Source organism: Miscanthus floridulus, chromosome 6 (assembly GCF_019320115.1).
Source record: "Miscanthus floridulus cultivar M001 chromosome 6, ASM1932011v1, whole genome shotgun sequence".
NCBI classification, from domain to species: Eukaryota; Viridiplantae; Streptophyta; class Magnoliopsida; order Poales; family Poaceae; genus Miscanthus; species Miscanthus floridulus.
In genome coordinates, this window is record NC_089585.1 from 12,469,056 (window position 1) to 12,487,034 (window position 17,979).

The following is a 17,979-nucleotide window of genomic DNA, read 5'->3' on the forward strand; positions in this document are numbered from 1 at the left end:
AAACACTAACATGCTTGCTTGCTTCTCCCATCCAGCCACACGAACGAGTCAACACCGATTGCCGGCCACCAGGACACCCAATTGCACGGCGCACGACACAGGGATCAGAGAAATTTAGTCGCCATTTGTTCGCCTAAAATCCAAGCATTGCACCAGCTCACCTCCAATCCAAGGATGCGCCGCTCTGAATTCCAGGAGGGCTGCACGCCGCTTCGCTGGAGCTGCAAGCCGTGCGGCTAGGGTTTGGACTTAGGCGAATGGCCGAGCCGCAGAGCAAGGGGCAACAGGCAAGGGGGTGCGACGAGACTATGAGAGGGCAGAAACTGGGCTAGGCGAGCGCTGCGAGCCTGTGACGAATGATTGCGAGCGCGTTTGCTGTCGCTGGGCCAACATACTAGGGCCTCTCCTTTCTGGAACGGATTGGGCCAGAAAAAATAAGAGCGGTATAAGGAGTTCCTTGGGCCACGCCTAGGGCCATGGCCCTAGTGGCCCTAGGCCCAAATCCGACCATGTGCATATGTCGCCTTGGTCTCCATAAGTTCATCTGTTGATGAAGTCCAAACGAGGACTAGCGATTGAATCTTCTTTCATCTGGCACTGTGCACGTGCACTTTATCAATTTTTGTCAAGGAAAATGGTCCTGTGTATCGACGATGGTTATGTATGCCGGTTTACCCTTTTTTTTCTTTTGGTTCATTCGCCTATATTTTCCGTCCCATGATCGCATACATAAAGGCCGAATGAACTGTCCTTATCCAGCTCCCAAGTGGTTACGTTACTATTATCTTTATATCACTGTATTTATCTGTAGTCTCTCTTTTCAAGTTTCAGCCCTTGTCGCTAGCCTACAATATTAATCTATATCTCTTATAACGCTAATTTTCACTATAAGTTCTATCTCAATACACAAGCTATTTACATCATCTCTCAGTAACTATCTACATTACCTCCCATTAATTAATAGCTATGTCATCACACTAACTTTTAACATCTTAATGCAAGCTATGTCTTATAAAGGTAATTCCTACTATAAGTTTTATCTCAACATACAAATCATCTATATTATCTCTCACTGATAATCATATCACCTCACTAACTTCCAACCTCTTAATGCAAGCTATCCACATCATCTTCCTTAAGCGCAATTACTACTTTTAGTATATAAAAAATAGAAGGCATCCATATATTGTTATTTGTTTGTGTTGGTTCACCACTTATAATTCAATCTAATTATGTTAGTCTTTTTATTGGATTATGTCATTGACTTGCCCAGTTTTGATATGAATGGATGTAAGAACATGTAAGTTAACTCATATATGCAACAATTTTATTTCTAAGAAAGTAACGTAGCAATGTGTGGAGTATACTAGTACTCCCAAGGTTGCAATAAAAAAAAACTCCCCAGCTCCCCTGTTCCATTTTATAGTCATACTACTACCACCGAGTGGGCAATTACTTTTCACCAAGAAAGTGAAAGGACATCTTTCAAGAATTAATCCCTAATTAATCAATACTAATAATAATTATCAACATTTTTAGGAAAGACAGGCAATTAACAACGAGGCAGCAATAACCAAAATGCTTTGGATAAATATTTTAACGCTTTTCTATCCTTTATTTCAAGGGAAGGAAGCAATAATAATCTACCTTAGAATTGTTACAAATAAAATATCTTTGGATAGAGGGAGTAATTTAGAATATAGATGTTGCATCTACAAATGTATTTTGATATTTAACTGTTTTGCCCATGATCACTTGCACTAAGTTTATTTTTTTTGAGTAAAATGCACCTTGGGTACTTAAACTATTGGGGCATTACCATTTAGGTACTCGAACTGAAAAAGCTACCACCTGGGTACTTAAACTATGGGGCATTACCATCTGGGTACTCGAACTAAAAAACCTCCCACTTGGGTACTTAAACTATTGTGCCATTACCATCTGGGTACGCGAGTGGGCCGTCAGGAGCGCGGGAAAATGAATTTTGATTTTTTTTCTTTTTCTGAAAATGGATGAATAGTGCTAGAATTTGTTATTTTTGTAAAAAAATAATTAGAGCTCCAAACATTCTAAAAATTTTTGTGTAGCCTCTATATGATGTACTCTACCTAGGAAAACTATGAAACTTAGAAAATGAATAGTTTTTGTATGTTTAAAAATTATATCTTTTAATTAATAAATGAACTTCCATAAATTTTATAATTAAAATAAATAAATGTCCAAAAAGAGACGGCCTACCTGTGCTCGCCTGCTCGCTCGCACACAGTTAGGCCGCCTCTTTTTGGACATTTATTTATTTTAATTATAAAATTTATGGAAGTTCATTTATTAATTAAAAGAGGTAATTTTTAAACATACAAAAACTATTCATTTTCCAAGTTTCATATTTTTCCTAGGTAGAGTACATCATATAGAGGCTACACAAAATTTTTAGAATATTTGGAGCTCTAATTATTTTTTTACAAAAATAACAAGTTCCAGCACTATTCGTCCATTTTCAGAAAAAAGAAAAAGAATCAAAATTCATTTTCCCTCGCTCCTGACGGCCCACTCGCGTACCCAGATGGTAATGGCCCAATAGTTTAAGTACCCAAGTGGGAGGTTTTTTAGTTCGAGTACCCAGATGGTAATGCCTCCATAGTTCAAGTACCCGGTGGTAGCTTTTTCAGTTCGAATACCTAGATGGTAATGCCCCAATACCCAGGGTGCATTTTACTCTATTTTTTTCTTACATATACTACTACTTGAATATAAAAAACAATCCAAATCCCAGCTGATACTCATGATTTAGACAAAATATCAATGAAAGGCCATTGAGTGGCAAAATAGTCCACCAAAAGCCAAAAAGGATAAGTTTGTTTCTAAAGAATGAAGTAAAGAATGGAAAAGACTACATTTCATGAGTGATTCTTGGACTTGTTCCAAATGGACATCCATGTCCCGTACACTCAAAATGTTAATTTTCCATTCTCAGCTTTCGGTCCGAATCTTTAGAACTTGTACTAAACCAACTACGTGGGTGTTGACTGTCCAATGACATGATCCGACTCAAGCACGCATCTAGGAATTTAGGCCCAGTGCAAAATACAAAATGGGCCGAATTTGAAACTAATACATATAATATAACCAAAACACACTTACGTTTAACTATACAACTCGAACATATTCTATTGGAACATATTAGATACTTTCTCTCTTCTAAATTATGTCGTTTTGATTTTTCTAAATAAGTTATATAACTAGATACTATATTATATCTAGAGATGTAATAAAATTACATATCACCTGGAAAAAAACAAAATAACTTATGATTTAAAACAGAGATAATATTAAATAGTACAATCAGATACGAAGCAATGAAATTCTAGGCTTATCAAGATAATACGTATAAGAAAATAATAGAAGATCGAACCTCAAGGAGTCAAGGGCGTCGGCAGTCGACAACACGACAATCAACATGAACCGCACGACGACAGGATTTCCGGGACCCCTACAGTCATGGCACGAACTCATTGCATTGGCAAATGGCAAAGGGCGTTCTTTTGTCTCGATGGACGGCAGGCAAGGACAGTGGTGTAGCGCAGGCCGGACTAGCATGTGGCGGAAGGCAAGACGTCTGCGTCCCAGACTCCCGGTGTTTGGAGCACAAAGCGGTCAGCGTTGATTTGGATCTTTATCCTTCTGTTGCTTACTAATAAATATGTCCATATGATACGAGACTTATAATTTATTTGATATTTTGATAATATTATATCGATAACATACATATCTATTTGATTCGATGTCTAAAATTTAGCTACCTAAAGGGCTGTTTGGCACCACTCCAGCCGACTCCGGCTCATTAGCATGCAGCCGGCTAGCTCCGACTCTGCCAAAAAAAACAACTGGGCGAGTGAAGGGAGGCGGAGGAGCCAGCGATGTGGTGCTCCCACAGCTCTGCTACAAGTTCTTGATCACTAAGGGCACTCCCAATGCAGAAACCACTATAGTTTCTATGGGCATTAATTGTACTGCCATCTAAGCATTTTGCTGATGTGGCAAGGTAGTTATTGAAGAGAGAGAACAAAAATCATAGAAACCGGGTCTAAGTTAGAAACCATGTCTACACGAGAACCAAGACACGAAGGGATGTGATTGGTAGTGAATGGAGAGAGAGTGTATGTGATTGGATAAAAAGTTGTTCTGTAGAAACTATCCATTGGAACCATGGTTTCTATACATAGTGTCTATAAAAATTAATAGGTATAGAAACTATACGTAGTTTCTAGCATTGGGACTGCCCTAATGAAATTTACTCATCGATGTCACGTGTCAGGACGATGTCATCAACTCTAGCACGCCACGCAGGTGGTTTAGTGCAATTACTGATGATTTGAATCTCATATTGTACCATTTGCTATAAATGTGTAGTTTTGCTACCATGAGACAAGTAAATTTACCCCTAAACTTTTATTTCTATGCGTAACCTTGAAATCCCTCCCTGCGAGAAACCAGAGGCGCGCGGAGGGTATTTCGGTCCACCAACAAGTAACGGTCCACGAGCCGAGGCGGCGACAGCTCAACCTGCCGTAACGGTGCTGCGACTGCCTGTGCCTCCACAGCTCCACTGGCTTGGCTACAGGCCGTTGCACACGGCGAGGAGCAACAGTCTATGGCACGGTGACGGGCTGACGGCGGCCACACCCACCCCACCTCCCATCCGACGGCGCAGAGCGCGTCACAGCTCACCGCGCTAGCCCACGGGACGCGGCAGAAGGCGACTCGTGCGGGGGACGCCACACGATAGCGAGAGCACTAACAGTCGGGACACTCACCACCGGCTAATGCGCACTCGCGTCGGGACGCGTGCTGCGTAAGAGACGCGAGCGGGCTGCGGGGGCGAGGAGGCGGATAGCGGCGGCGGCGCGCCATTGGCGTCGAAGATGGAGGCGAACCGGGGGATGGTGGCTGGCTCCCGCGGTGGAGTCGTCACTATCCGGCACGACGGCGACGGCGCCGCGGTGCGTTCCTTCCCCCCGCTCTTCCGTGCTCTCCTCGCGCTCTGACTCCGCTTTGTCCCGTCGCGTTTCGATTTGCGCGGGGGACCCCGTCGATCTGCCGGGCGGCCGTGCGCCGCCGGACGGATTGCGTCGGCTCCGCGTCCGATTGGCGGCCCGTGCGGTCGTTGTGTGGGATGCCTAGGTTTTGGTTGCGTCGGCGTCGGGGGGGTGGGGGGGGGGGGGGGGGGGGGGGGGGGGGGTGGGGGGCGGTGTTGTTTGTTTGGGTGGGTTCGGGTGCGGCGTGCTGGTCGAGTGGCGAGTCGATTGGTTTCACTGTTCCCCTCGCCACCTGTTCGCGACGGTGGTGTTGAGAAATGCAGAGGGGATTTGGTTGAGATGGATTGTCCAACTCGTCTGGGCTTATCGTCTGAACTTTGTAGGAACAGTTCGAATCCTCCAGTCTGTTGATACTAATAATCTATTCACCTGCTAATGCGTCAAGCCTTGGTCTTAATTAATGTATCCATATCTCTTAACTCGGCTGGCCACGAGGGAAATTTGTTGCGTCTTGTTCGATTTTATAATATTTTTATATAATACCTCTGATTGGGGGGTGTTACTGTCACAATCTCACCTACATCAACGTTGTTGGTGCAGGCTAAGCAGTTGAAGAATGTGAATGAACAAATATGTCAAATCTGCGGTGACACTGTCGGGCTCTCAGCAACAGGCGATGTCTTTGTTGCATGCAACGAATGTGCCTTCCCAGTGTGTCGGCCGTGCTATGAGTATGAGCGTAAGGAGGGGAATCAGTGCTGCCCTCAATGCAAGACTAGATACAAGAGGCACAAAGGTCTGTTCCTTATGGGACACACTGAGCTTACTCATTGCTTCACTAGTTCAAACTGCTTGATGAAATCTGTTACTTGATATTGCAAACACATCTGTTTTAACTTTCTAAAGGAAAATGAATTATGCACATCATCACCCTGTGGTCTTTAACATCTTCATGTTCAAATTTAGGAAGCCCTCGAGTTCGCGGAGATGAGGAGGAGGATGGAGTTGATGATTTGGACAACGAATTCAACTATACACAAGGCAATGTCCAAGGTCCTCAGTGGCAGCTGCGGGGACAAGGGGAAGATGTTGATCTCTCTTCGTCTTCTCGACATGAACCCCATCACAGAATTCCACGTCTGACAACTGGGCAGCAGGTATAACATACATAAGGCCACTATATGATGACAGACAGATCCTTAACCTTATTAGCAATTAATTTGCACTGTCGAACACTGTTCTTCCACTTTAGCCCTGTAGTGTGAAGCTTGAAAGCCAACTGAGTCACTGGCTCACTGGTGGAGTTGTAGTCCAGTGTTCTTGGTTGCTTCCTGATTTTAGATGATTAAGTCCATATACAAGAAATGGGTGGCTGGGTGCCCTTACCTGTTGCCAGATAATTGTATGACAATAATTTTTTTAGATAAAGCAATTTTATTCCAGCCTCTGCAAGTGTTTTGCACTCAAACATCCAGTGCATAACAATAATTACGCTCGACGAATACTGCTTCTATAAGAATATTTTGCTTTGTTCTGCCCTTAAACATTGTCAACTGTTTTCAGATGTCCGGAGATATACCTGATGCATCTCCTGATCGCCATTCTATTCGCAGCCCAACACCAAGTTATGTTGATCCAAGCATTCCAGGTGTGCTACCGTGCTATATATAGTTGTGTTGGTAATCAGTTCCCCTGCAGATTTACTAGAATACACTCATTTGTTTCCATGATGTCAGTACCTGTGAGGATTGTGGACCCCTCAAAGGATTTGAATTCTTATGGAGTTGGAAGTGTTGACTGGAAAGAAAGGGTCGAGAGCTGGAAAGTTAGAGAGGATAAAAATATGATACAGGTGACTCATAAATATCCAGCGGAAGGGAAAGGGGATATTGAAGGGACTGGCTCAAATGGTGAAGATCTACAAATGTATGGTCCTTAGACTTAACTACTAGCGGATAGTTTTGCTATACGCCTAGTTTTTCTATGCATTAATAACTTATGCCTATTTAGCTGTAGCTTTGAGAGCTGACTAGAAATATGATGATATTCTTGCCACTTCTGTTTTTTAATAGTGGAATGCTTACTGTTGTCCTGTTTCAGCTAATGCTGTTGATTTGCTTACATTTATTGCTCTTCTGCAGGGCTGATGATGCACGGCTACCTCTAAGTCGCATAGTGCCTATATCTCCAAACGAGCTTAACCTTTATCGAATTGTGATTGTTCTCCGGCTTATCATCCTATGTTTCTTCTTTCAGTATCGTATAACTCATCCAGTGAACGATGCTTATGGATTGTGGCTTGTATCTGTTATTTGTGAAGTTTGGTTTGCCTTGTCTTGGCTTCTAGATCAGTTCCCAAAGTGGTATCCTATCAACCGGGAAACTTACCTCGATAGACTTGCATTGAGGCAAGTTGCACTTCTTGATGTTTTACTACAGGATGTCGCCAATGCATCACTTGTTATCTAGTATTCTAGTGTTCTTACGTTTCATGCTGAGATTTTTGGTTCGACTTTGCAGGTACGATAGGGAGGGTGAGCCATCTCAGTTGGCTCCAATTGATGTCTTTGTCAGTACAGTGGATCCACTCAAGGAACCTCCTCTAATTACTGCCAACACTGTCCTGTCCATTCTTGCTGTGGATTACCCTGTTGACAAAGTATCATGCTATGTTTCTGATGACGGTTCAGCTATGTTGACTTTTGAAGCGCTATCTGAAACTGCAGAGTTTGCAAGGAAATGGGTTCCCTTTTGCAAGAAACACAACATTGAACCTAGGGCTCCAGAGTTTTACTTTGCTCAAAAGATAGATTACCTAAAGGACAAAATACAACCTTCTTTTGTGAAAGAAAGGCGGGCTATGAAGGTAAGATAAGGTAGCAAATAGTCAGATTACTTATTCTACAAATGGGTGACTTTGATCACATGAGGTGTTTTCTGACAGAGGGAGTATGAAGAGTTCAAAGTACGGATCAATGCCCTTGTAGCAAAAGCGCAAAAAATACCTGAGGAGGGCTGGACCATGGCTGATGGTACTCCTTGGCCTGGGAATAACCCAAGAGATCATCCAGGAATGATCCAAGTATATTTTTCTTAATATCTCTAAAATGGACATTCGGTCAGATGTTTAGTTTGTTATAGATCTTCTCCTCATGTATTCCACTCTTCTTTTTTTTATCTTAGGTATTCTTGGGCCACAGTGGTGGGCTTGACACTGATGGAAATGAGTTGCCACGGCTTGTTTATGTTTCTCGTGAAAAGAGGCCAGGCTTCCAGCACCACAAGAAGGCTGGTGCCATGAATGCTTTGGTATATTTTCACATAATGTTTTCAGCTCTACTAATGTCAATTTGGTTTGTTCATTGCTTTATGATCTGTCTCTTTACTAATGAACAGATACGCGTATCAGCTGTCCTGACAAATGGTGCTTATCTTCTTAATGTGGATTGTGATCACTACTTCAATAGCAGCAAAGCTCTTAGAGAGGCTATGTGTTTCATGATGGATCCAGCACTAGGAAGGAAAACTTGCTATGTTCAGTTTCCACAAAGATTTGATGGTATAGACTCGCATGATCGTTATGCAAACCGGAACATTGTCTTCTTTGATGTAAGTATTGTAGCTCTTTTGTTGACCAAATTTGCAAGTATTTCATGTTTCTTACATGGTTTTCTCTGTGCAGATTAATATGAAGGGTTTAGATGGCATTCAAGGACCTGTTTATGTGGGAACAGGATGCTGTTTCAATAGACAGGCCTTGTATGGTTATGATCCTGTATTGACAGAAGCTGATTTGGAGCCTAACATTATCATTAAAAGTTGCTGTGGCGGCAGAAAAAAGAAGGACAAGAGCTATATTGATTCCAAAAACCGTGATATGAAGAGAACAGAATCTTCGGCTCCCATCTTCAACATGGAAGATATAGAAGAGGGATTTGAAGGTCTGTTCATGCTGCTAGACATTTAATCTTGCTTATTAAATGCAAATCTAGTTCTGATACTGAAGTTATTGTGGTGCTAAAATATGTTAGCTTGTACTAATGTGAATTGTGAAATCCCACCAGGTTACGAGGATGAAAGGTCACTGCTTATGTCCCAGAAGAGCTTGGAGAAACGCTTTGGCCAGTCCCCAATTTTTATTGCATCCACCTTTATGACTCAAGGTGGCATACCCCCTTCAACAAACCCAGCTTCCCTGCTAAAGGAAGCTATACATGTCATTAGTTGTGGATATGAGGACAAGACAGAATGGGGAAAAGAGGTCAGTGAGTAAAGCAGAGTTCCTTTACTGCCCTTCAAATAGTTCTTAGGTTTTTTCCAGTTGATCTATTAACTAAAACACTAATGAGAATGGCTATACATTTGGCCCACACATCCGACCTATGTCCAACTGAGGAAGCTGTACAGGTCATTAGTTGCGGATATTGATTCATGTGAATATGATTGATAGAATATAAAGAGTCGAACAACCATGTCGTTTGCATAGCAGTGCGTACCAAATTTTTATGACCATGAATGATATTTTCCCTTTGATCTTGTATTCTTTCAGATCGGATGGATATATGGTTCTGTTACTGAAGATATTTTAACTGGTTTCAAGATGCATGCAAGAGGTTGGATATCCATCTACTGCATGCCACTTCGGCCTTGCTTCAAGGGTTCTGCTCCAATTAACCTTTCTGATCGTCTCAACCAAGTGCTACGCTGGGCTCTTGGTTCAGTTGAAATTCTACTTAGCAGACACTGTCCTATCTGGTATGGTTACAATGGAAGGCTAAAGCTTCTGGAGAGACTGGCATACATCAATACCATTGTTTATCCAATTACATCTATCCCACTAATAGCCTACTGTGTCCTTCCTGCTATCTGTTTACTCACCAACAAATTTATTATTCCTGAGGTAAGTTCCCCAGATTCATTTAAAGCCCCCATTATATATACCGTTGTGTTTGCTTGTGGGTGTTATTTTGAGGGAGTTATTGAGGGATGCATACCGCTTTCTCCAGCTACTGTTATTTACAGTTTTTTTTCATGGTTGAGGACTTCGTATTCACAGGCTTAAACTTTTGTTTTCTTGCATCTCACACATAATTATCTTGCATTCTTTGTGTGATAGTCAGTTTAAAATCTAATCGGTAATCAATATATAGCAGTGCATTGTAATTTGTAAATTAATAAGACAATTTTTCTGTTGCAATTTTCCAGTCTACTCCCTCCGTCCCAAAATAAGTGTCGCTATGATATTCGCGTCGGTCAAACTTTCTTAAGTTTGACTAGGTTTGTAGAAAATATTAGCAACATTTGTATCTTCAAATAACTTCATTATAAAAATATGTTCAATGATCTATCTAATGATACTAATTATGTACTATAAATATTAATATTTTCTTATATATACTTGGTTAAAGTTAAAAGCGTTTGATTCCTCGAATAGCGAGAATGACACTTATTTTGAGACAGAGGGGGTAGGCATCTAAGTATCATTCACAGTATTGGTAAGCAGTGAAACTTCTTACATATGTTCTTGGACAAGTGTCCCTGCTAGATTACATCTATTTCTCCTGTAGTTCCATCCCAACTAGATTACATTCATTTCTCCTGTAATTTTGCAGATTAGCAATTATGCTGGGGCGTTCTTCATTCTGCTTTTCGCTTCCATCTTCGCCACTGGTATTTTGGAGCTTCGATGGAGTGGTGTTGGCATTGAGGACTGGTGGAGAAATGAACAGTTTTGGGTCATTGGTGGCACCTCTGCGCATCTCTTTGCTGTGTTCCAAGGTCTCTTAAAAGTGCTGGCAGGGATCGACACAAACTTCACGGTTACATCAAAGGCAACTGATGATGATGGTGATTTTTCTGAGCTATATGTGTTCAAGTGGACAAGCCTTCTGATTCCCCCGACCACTGTGCTTGTGATTAACCTGGTTGGTATAGTGGCTGGAGTATCGTATGCTATCAACAGTGGCTACCAATCATGGGGTCCACTATTCGGGAAGCTGTTCTTCGCAATCTGGGTGATCCTCCACCTCTACCCTTTCCTGAAGGGTCTCATGGGGAAACAGAACCGCACGCCGACCATCGTCATTGTTTGGTCCATCCTCCTTGCTTCCATATTCTCGCTGCTGTGGGTGAAGATCGATCCCTTCATATCCCCTACTCAGAAGGCTATTTCCCGTGGGCAGTGCGGCGTAAACTGCTGATTTGATCCAAACTGTCTGCTGGATAACATGGCTCCGGCCCGACCAAAATCTACCCCCATCGTGTAAATACCACAGGAGGTTAGGCAAGGCTTTTGTTGGTAGGCTTTTGTCGTCAAGGTTATGCTTAGCTCCTTAGTTGACTGTGCTGCATTTGGGGGTGGGCAGTATAAAACTTGTCAACTTATGTCGTGTTACTTATTTGTAGCTAAGTAGCAGTAAGTAGTGCCTATTCTTCCTGACTGTCGTGACTACATGTTCACCGTGGGCTGTGGACTGTCGTGATGTTATCTATATTGAGGAACTTCGAGTACTGATTGAGTTGTTTGGTTAATGACATTGTAATTTAGGGATTATATCTCTCGAGAAATTTATATATGTATTTCAAATACTCATGCCATATCACCCTTATAATTTATAGCGCATTCAACGACACGAGTTGGAGTGTTGCTCAAGAAATCATATACACAATCTCTTTTGCAATTTAGAGAGTAGGCTGTGGAACCAAGCTGTTTGGCTGGTTTGCTGTGAGAGAAAAATATTGTACCATGGCTGATATGAAGCTGGTTTGTTGTGAGAGAAAAATATTATACCATGACTGATAAGCTATGTTGATAAGTTCAAACGAACAGGGCGGAAACTTTATAACAAGGCTGTCATGAGCACATTTTCCTGCGACATTTCATATTTCTGATTGTAGTCAATGAAAACAGTATGATTTGGGCAAAAAAAAAAAAAAACGAGTACAAAACTAGCTCATGTGCCACCCGTGTGTAAACTAAAGCACTAGTTTATCCGTCGACGTGAAGATTAGGCACGACCCACACACACTTGAGCGGCTGTTTATGGCCGTAGAAGGATGGTGCTCGTAATGCCCAAGAGGGGCCTGGCCCAGTTAGCGTCGGCCCAATTAGCAAGTCTATAAATGCTTATCAGCTCTTAACCCTAGGTGATTATCACTGCTGCCGCACGTCCTGCTGCCATAGGGCTCCAGCCACCGGCAAGGTTCCTGCTGCCGCACGCCGCTTGGCCTGCTGCCGCACGTCCTGCTACGTCAGGGCTCCTGCCAGTGCAGCCGCCGACCAAGGTTCCTACCGCTGCCGCCGCCGCCGCACCTGTAGTCTTTCCCCGATTCAAAGGTTGATCGTGAGGATCTTCGAGTACGTGCCGTGGAGTGCTAGCACGCTCCGGCTCGTCATCCCATCCCGTACGTGTGGACTGCCGTAGAGGTGTCGCTAGGTTGCGCACTTCGTTAGATCGTACGACTACTTCCTCGACGTTGATCGGATTGACTACTCGCGCTTCATCAAGACTTCCGCTGTGACGCGTGACGAGCGAAGGTATAATCTATGATCATCTACTCGCAAGTGATCCTGTTTACGCGGTTAATTCTTTGTGTGCTAGCGAGTAGCATACTGCATTTTCCAACAGTGGTACCAGAGCTGTGCTTGTGCTGTTTTTGATCTAGATTAAATATTTTACATGGTTGGTTGTAGATCAGATCGTTTTGGCGAATAGCGTTACGCGCGAATTGAACTGTTTTACTCTATTCTTGCTTCCTCATTATATGACCGGCTAACTGGCCATCTTTACGATGGCGCGCGAGCGTCGCATGGCTGACCATGAGGTTGTGAGTTCGTGTAGCGAAACAGTCAATACGCGGCGTGAACGGCTATGTCGGCTAGAACGCCATGCCTGTTAGCTTGCTAGCAACATGCGAAAAATCTGTTCTATCCATTGTCGGCTGACGGGACCAGATCGTGTTTTAATTAAAAAAAATGGGGACGCGTTGCATCGTTCATAGAAACGCCTAACTCGTTTTTACAGAGAATGATGTGATGGTATGGCCTCAAAATCATATGATGATCTGTGTGTAATAAATTTGTGTGGCCTGCGTGTCCCAAATTATTACAGTCAGGTTGAGGTTGTTCATTTTCGGCTTGCGTGCCACTCCTGTGATGTAATTTATAATTTTAATTTAGCTACTAGCGTGTATTAGCTGAATTAGATTATGTAATTCATCGACACGAGCGAAGCGACTCGGCGACCGTCGTACCTTGGAGAAGGCGCCCAAGATGTGACATCTTGGCGTAGGCCTGCGGACTAGCGGTCATCGACATGTGCTGATTTTCTTTAGACGAAGAAAAGGCCATACTATCACAATAATTTGATTATCTGTGATGATTAATATTATGCACTGCCTGTGATGCGAATGATGAATCCCTCACAAAAAATTAAGATTTATGCCCTTCCAACAACTGCACCATTGGGATCTTGTTAGTAGGTGATGGGTCTGCCAAAGTAGGGTGTCATCTTCTACCTTGATTCATTGGGTGGTGTCGGACACCACAACATAGTGTTGGTTTACTTGACAGAGCTATTAAGTCGGACTTGGGCTTTGGAGAATAAGTGTTGGGAGCCGAGACATATGATGTCGCCCAACAAACGAGAGTCGCATTGGATGCGTTTGGCAAGTGTTGCCTACCTTGTTCACTATGGTGCTAGCGGTGATGCCAAAGCTCACTAGTATCACAGGGAGCGTTGGATCTCGTCCTGCTATGCAACGCCGGGGGACATTGGCACACCATAGCAGGAATTCTTTTATCAAAGGTGTTAATAAAAGAAGTGCTAACGGTTGCGTATCTTACTATTGTAGAAAATGTCGAGTGCATCAAACTTTAATCTGCGAACGATCCTAGATAGAGAAAAGCTAAACGGAACAAACTTTGTTGATTGGAATCGGAATCTAAGAATTGTTCTCAGGCAAGAAAAAAGGAGTACGTTCTCGATACGCCTTACCCAGAAGAGCCTCAGAATGTCGCGCACACCACTAGTGCATATCGTGCTTATGCGAAGCATACTGATGATGCGGTGGATGTGCAGTGCCTGATGCTTGCTTGCATGAACTCTGAGTTACAGAAGCAATTTGAGAGCACTAACCCGTACGATATGATCGTGGGGTTACGTGGCATGTTCGAAAACCAGGCGAGGGTCGACAGGTTTAATACCTCAAAAGCCCTATTTGGTTGCAAGCTTGCTGAAGGTGCTCCAGTCAGCCCTCATGTGATTAAGATGATTGGGTACATTGAGAGCTTGTAGAGACTGGGTTTTCCCCTCGATGATGATCTTGCCACCGATGTGATACTGCAGTCCCTGCCTGCTAGCTTTGAACCGTTCATCTTGAACTATCACATGAATGGTTTGAAGAAATCGTTGACTGAGTTGCATGGGATGCTTAAGACGGCAGAGGCGAGTCTTAGGAAGACTCCTGGTCATGTGATGATAGTCCAGAAGGGTAAGAAGCATAAGCGCCCAGCGAAGGCTAAGAAACCTGCCGAAAGTGGGACTTCCAGGCAGGCGTCCAAGGCCAAAGAAAAGAAAGCCGGTGCCTCCCCTGACGATGCTTGCTTTCATTGTGGTGTAAAGGGGCATTGGTCGAGGAATTGCAAGAAGTACTTGGAAGATAAAAAGAAGAAATGAGGTGCGACCTCCGCTCAAGGTATTAATGTTATTGAAATTAATCTTGCTACGCGTTCTAATAATGCATGGGTATTTGATACTGGTGCAATGATTCACACTTGCAAATCGTTGCAGGGGCTGAAAATAAATAGACGCTTTGCGAGAGACGAAGTGGATTTGTGCGTCGGGAATGGAGCAAAGGTTGCTGCGTTGGCTGTCGGCACTTATCCATTGTCGTTGCCTTCTGGATTAGTGATAGAACTCAATAATTGTTATTTTGTTCCTGCATTGAATAAGAACATTATTTCCTCCTCATGTTTAGAGGATGATGGTTATGAATTCATAATAAAGAACAAGTGTTGTTCCATTTTATGAATGGCATGTACTATGGGAGATGTCCTATTGTAAATGGGCTTTACATTCTTGATTTGGAAGATGCAGAAATTAATAGCATTAGTACTAAGAAAACTCGCGTAGATAACTCAAATCCTACTTACTTGTGGCATTGTCGTTTAGGCCATATAGGCGAGAAACGCATAGAGAGGCTCCATAAAGATGGTCTTCTCGATTCTTTTGATTTTGAATCGATTGAGACATGCAAGTCATGCCTACTAAATGACTAAGACTCCCTTTGTTGGACAAAGCGAGAGAGCAAGCGAGTTATTAGGCCTAATACATACTGATGTATGTGGTCCAATGAACTCGGTCGCAAGAGGTGGTTTTCAATACTTTATTACCTTTACTAATGACTTGAGTAGATATGGCTATATCTATTTGATGAGGAATAAGGCATAATCTTTTGAAAGGTTCAAAGAATTCAAAAATGAAGTACAGAATCATACCGGCAAGATAATTAAATTCCTACGATCGGATCATGGTGGAGAATATTTGAGCCATGAGTTTAGCGATCATCTAAAGAGTTGCGGAATTGTTCCACAACTAACTTCGCCAGGAACACCGCAATGGAACGGTGTGTCCGAGCAGAGGAACCGAACCTTGTTGGACATGGTGAGGTCTATGATGAGTCAGACTGATCTTCCATTGTATTTTTGGGGCTATGCACTAGAGACTGCTGCGTTTACACTAAACCGTGTACCATCTAAATATGTGGAGAAGACGCCATATGAGATATGGACTGGGAAGCGTCCTAGCTAGTTTGTCGTTCTTGAAGATTTGGGGCTGCGAAGCCTATGTGAAGCGTTTGACGCCCACTAAACTCGAGCCCAGATCTGATAAATGTGTCTTTGTGGGGTATCCTAGGGAAACCAAAGGATACTATTTTTATAATCATCAAGAGAACAAAGTGTTTATTGCTCGAAACGCTGTCTTTCTTGAGAAAAAGTTTCTCTCAAAACAAATTAGTGGGAGCATAGTGCAACTTGAAGAAGTTCAAGAAACACAAGAAAATGTTTCTATTCCCATTGATGAGGTGCAACATGATGAATCAGCGATGGTCACTGACCAACATGATAAACCTCAACCACGAAGATCAATACGGGCACGTCGCGCACCTGATCAGTACACGCTACTGATTACAGGGTAGAAGGACATCCTATTGTTGGACAATGTGGAGCCTAAAACATACACATAAGCATTGATGGGACCGGAGTCTGAGAGATGGCTTGATGCCATGCGATCCGAGATGGAGTCCATGAGAGAGAATCAGGTTTGGAACCTGGTTGATCCACCCGATGGCGTGAGAGCCATTGAGTGTAAATGGATTTTCAAGAAAAAGATAGACGCTGATGGAAAGGTTCACATCTATAAGGCACGACTGGTAGCGAAAGGTTTTCGTCAAATTCAAGGTGTTGACTATGACGAGACATTTTCGCCCGTTGCAATGCTGAAGTCTATTCGGATCCTTCTAGCAATTGCTGCATATTATGACTATGAGATTTGGCAAATGGACGTCAAAACAACTTTCCTTAATGGAAACCTAAGTGAGGATGTGTACATGACATAGCCTGAAGGTTTTGTCGACCAACAAAATTCTAGAAAAGTGTGTAGACTTAGGAAGTCTATATACGGGCTAAAACAAGCATCCCGGAGCTAGAATCTTCATTTTGACGAGTGAAGGGTCGAGATGGCGGACTAGAGGAGGGTGAATAGTCTTTTCTAAAATTAATTGTGTCGGCTAACCGAAACAAGTGTGGAATTATAACTATCGGTCTAGCCAAGACTATACCCCTCTATCTATGTTCTCTAGCACCTTTCAAGGATACTAATCAAGCAACAAAGGTGCTAGGCTAGCTAGAGCTTTCCTAACCAATTCTAGAAGCAAGGTCACACAAACCTATGCCACTAGTACTTTAAGCTACAAGGGAGCTCCTATACATGCTAGTAAGCAAAAGCACAAAGCCAACTAAGCTCACTAGCAATGCTCAATAACAAGGCAACCAATGCCAAATTAGAGAGCGCAATTACTTAGCTACACAAACTAAGTAATGTGACTAACAAGGTTACACAAACCAAATTAGCCATGCAAGGGAGCTACTTCTATGCTACACAAGTAAGAAGATAATTAGCAAGCTACACAAGCTAACTAATTACTAAAGCAACAACACAAGCTCAATGTATATGAAGGTAATTGCAAGCTTGTGTAACGGGGATGCAAACCAACGGGAAGAACAAGGTTGACACGATGATTTTTCTCCTGAGGTTCACGTGTTTGCCAACACGCTAGTCCCCGTTGTGTCGACCGCTCACTTGGTGGTTCGGCGGCTAATTAGCATCACCCGCTAAGCCCGCACGTCGGGCGCCGCAAGAACCTACCCCGGAAGTGAGGGTAGCTCAATGACATGCTTTACTAAAGTTGCTCTTTGCAGCTCCCGCGAGGCGAGCACAATGCCCCTCACAAGCTCTTCTCCGGAGCGCCGCACAAGCTTCTTGCGGGCTTCGACGGAGACCACCACCAAGCCATCTAGGAGGTGGCAATCTCCAAGAGTAACAAGCACCACTGGCTTGCAACTCGATCACCTAGTGCCACTCGATGCAACCTCATGATGCAATCGCACTAGAATCGCTCACTCACACAATCGAATGATCGCTATCAAGTATGTGTGAGATGGAGGGCTCCTAAGCACTCTCAAGCATTGGACACAAAGTCCCCCAAGGTGCTCAGCACCAGCCATGGCCGAAGGCCACTTCTATTTATAGCCCCAAGGGCTAAACTAGCCGTTACCCCTTCACTGGGCAACTGTCGGGTCGACCGGATGCTCCGGTCGTGTTGACCGGACGCTGGACCTCAGCGTTCGGTCGCCCGATGACAGCCACATGTCACCTACATT

At 43.2% G+C, this 17,979-nt stretch overlaps 1 protein-coding gene across 1 annotated transcript; it reads left to right on the forward strand.

Moving 5' to 3' along the window:
* The first annotated feature begins 4,672 nt into the window (after positions 1-4,672).
* On the forward strand, positions 4,673-11,633 carry LOC136461664 (probable cellulose synthase A catalytic subunit 1 [UDP-forming]). The gene is made up of 14 exons (XM_066460952.1): positions 4,673-5,000; positions 5,637-5,832; positions 6,003-6,193; positions 6,600-6,684; positions 6,773-6,962; positions 7,178-7,444; positions 7,557-7,902; positions 7,981-8,118; positions 8,220-8,345; positions 8,433-8,645; positions 8,719-8,977; positions 9,101-9,297; positions 9,586-9,936; positions 10,649-11,633. Exons 1-14 carry the CDS (start codon positions 4,923-4,925, stop codon positions 11,234-11,236), a joined length of 3,225 nt encoding a protein of 1,074 aa, XP_066317049.1. The 5' UTR covers positions 4,673-4,922; the 3' UTR covers positions 11,237-11,633.
* Positions 11,634-17,979: the final 6,346 nt, after the last annotated feature.

Bases quoted from the DNA above. Each gene is read 5' to 3' on its own strand.
- LOC136461664 (XM_066460952.1), top strand. From the start codon at position 4,923: ATGGAGGCGAACCGGGGGATGGTGGCTGGCTCCCGCGGTGGAGTCGTC. The intron at 6,685-6,772 runs GTGTGCTACCGT...CCATGATGTCAG, and splicing joins TGTTGATCCAAGCATTCCAG to TACCTGTGAGGATTGTGGAC. The intron at 6,963-7,177 runs GTATGGTCCTTA...GCTCTTCTGCAG, and splicing joins AATGGTGAAGATCTACAAAT to GGCTGATGATGCACGGCTAC.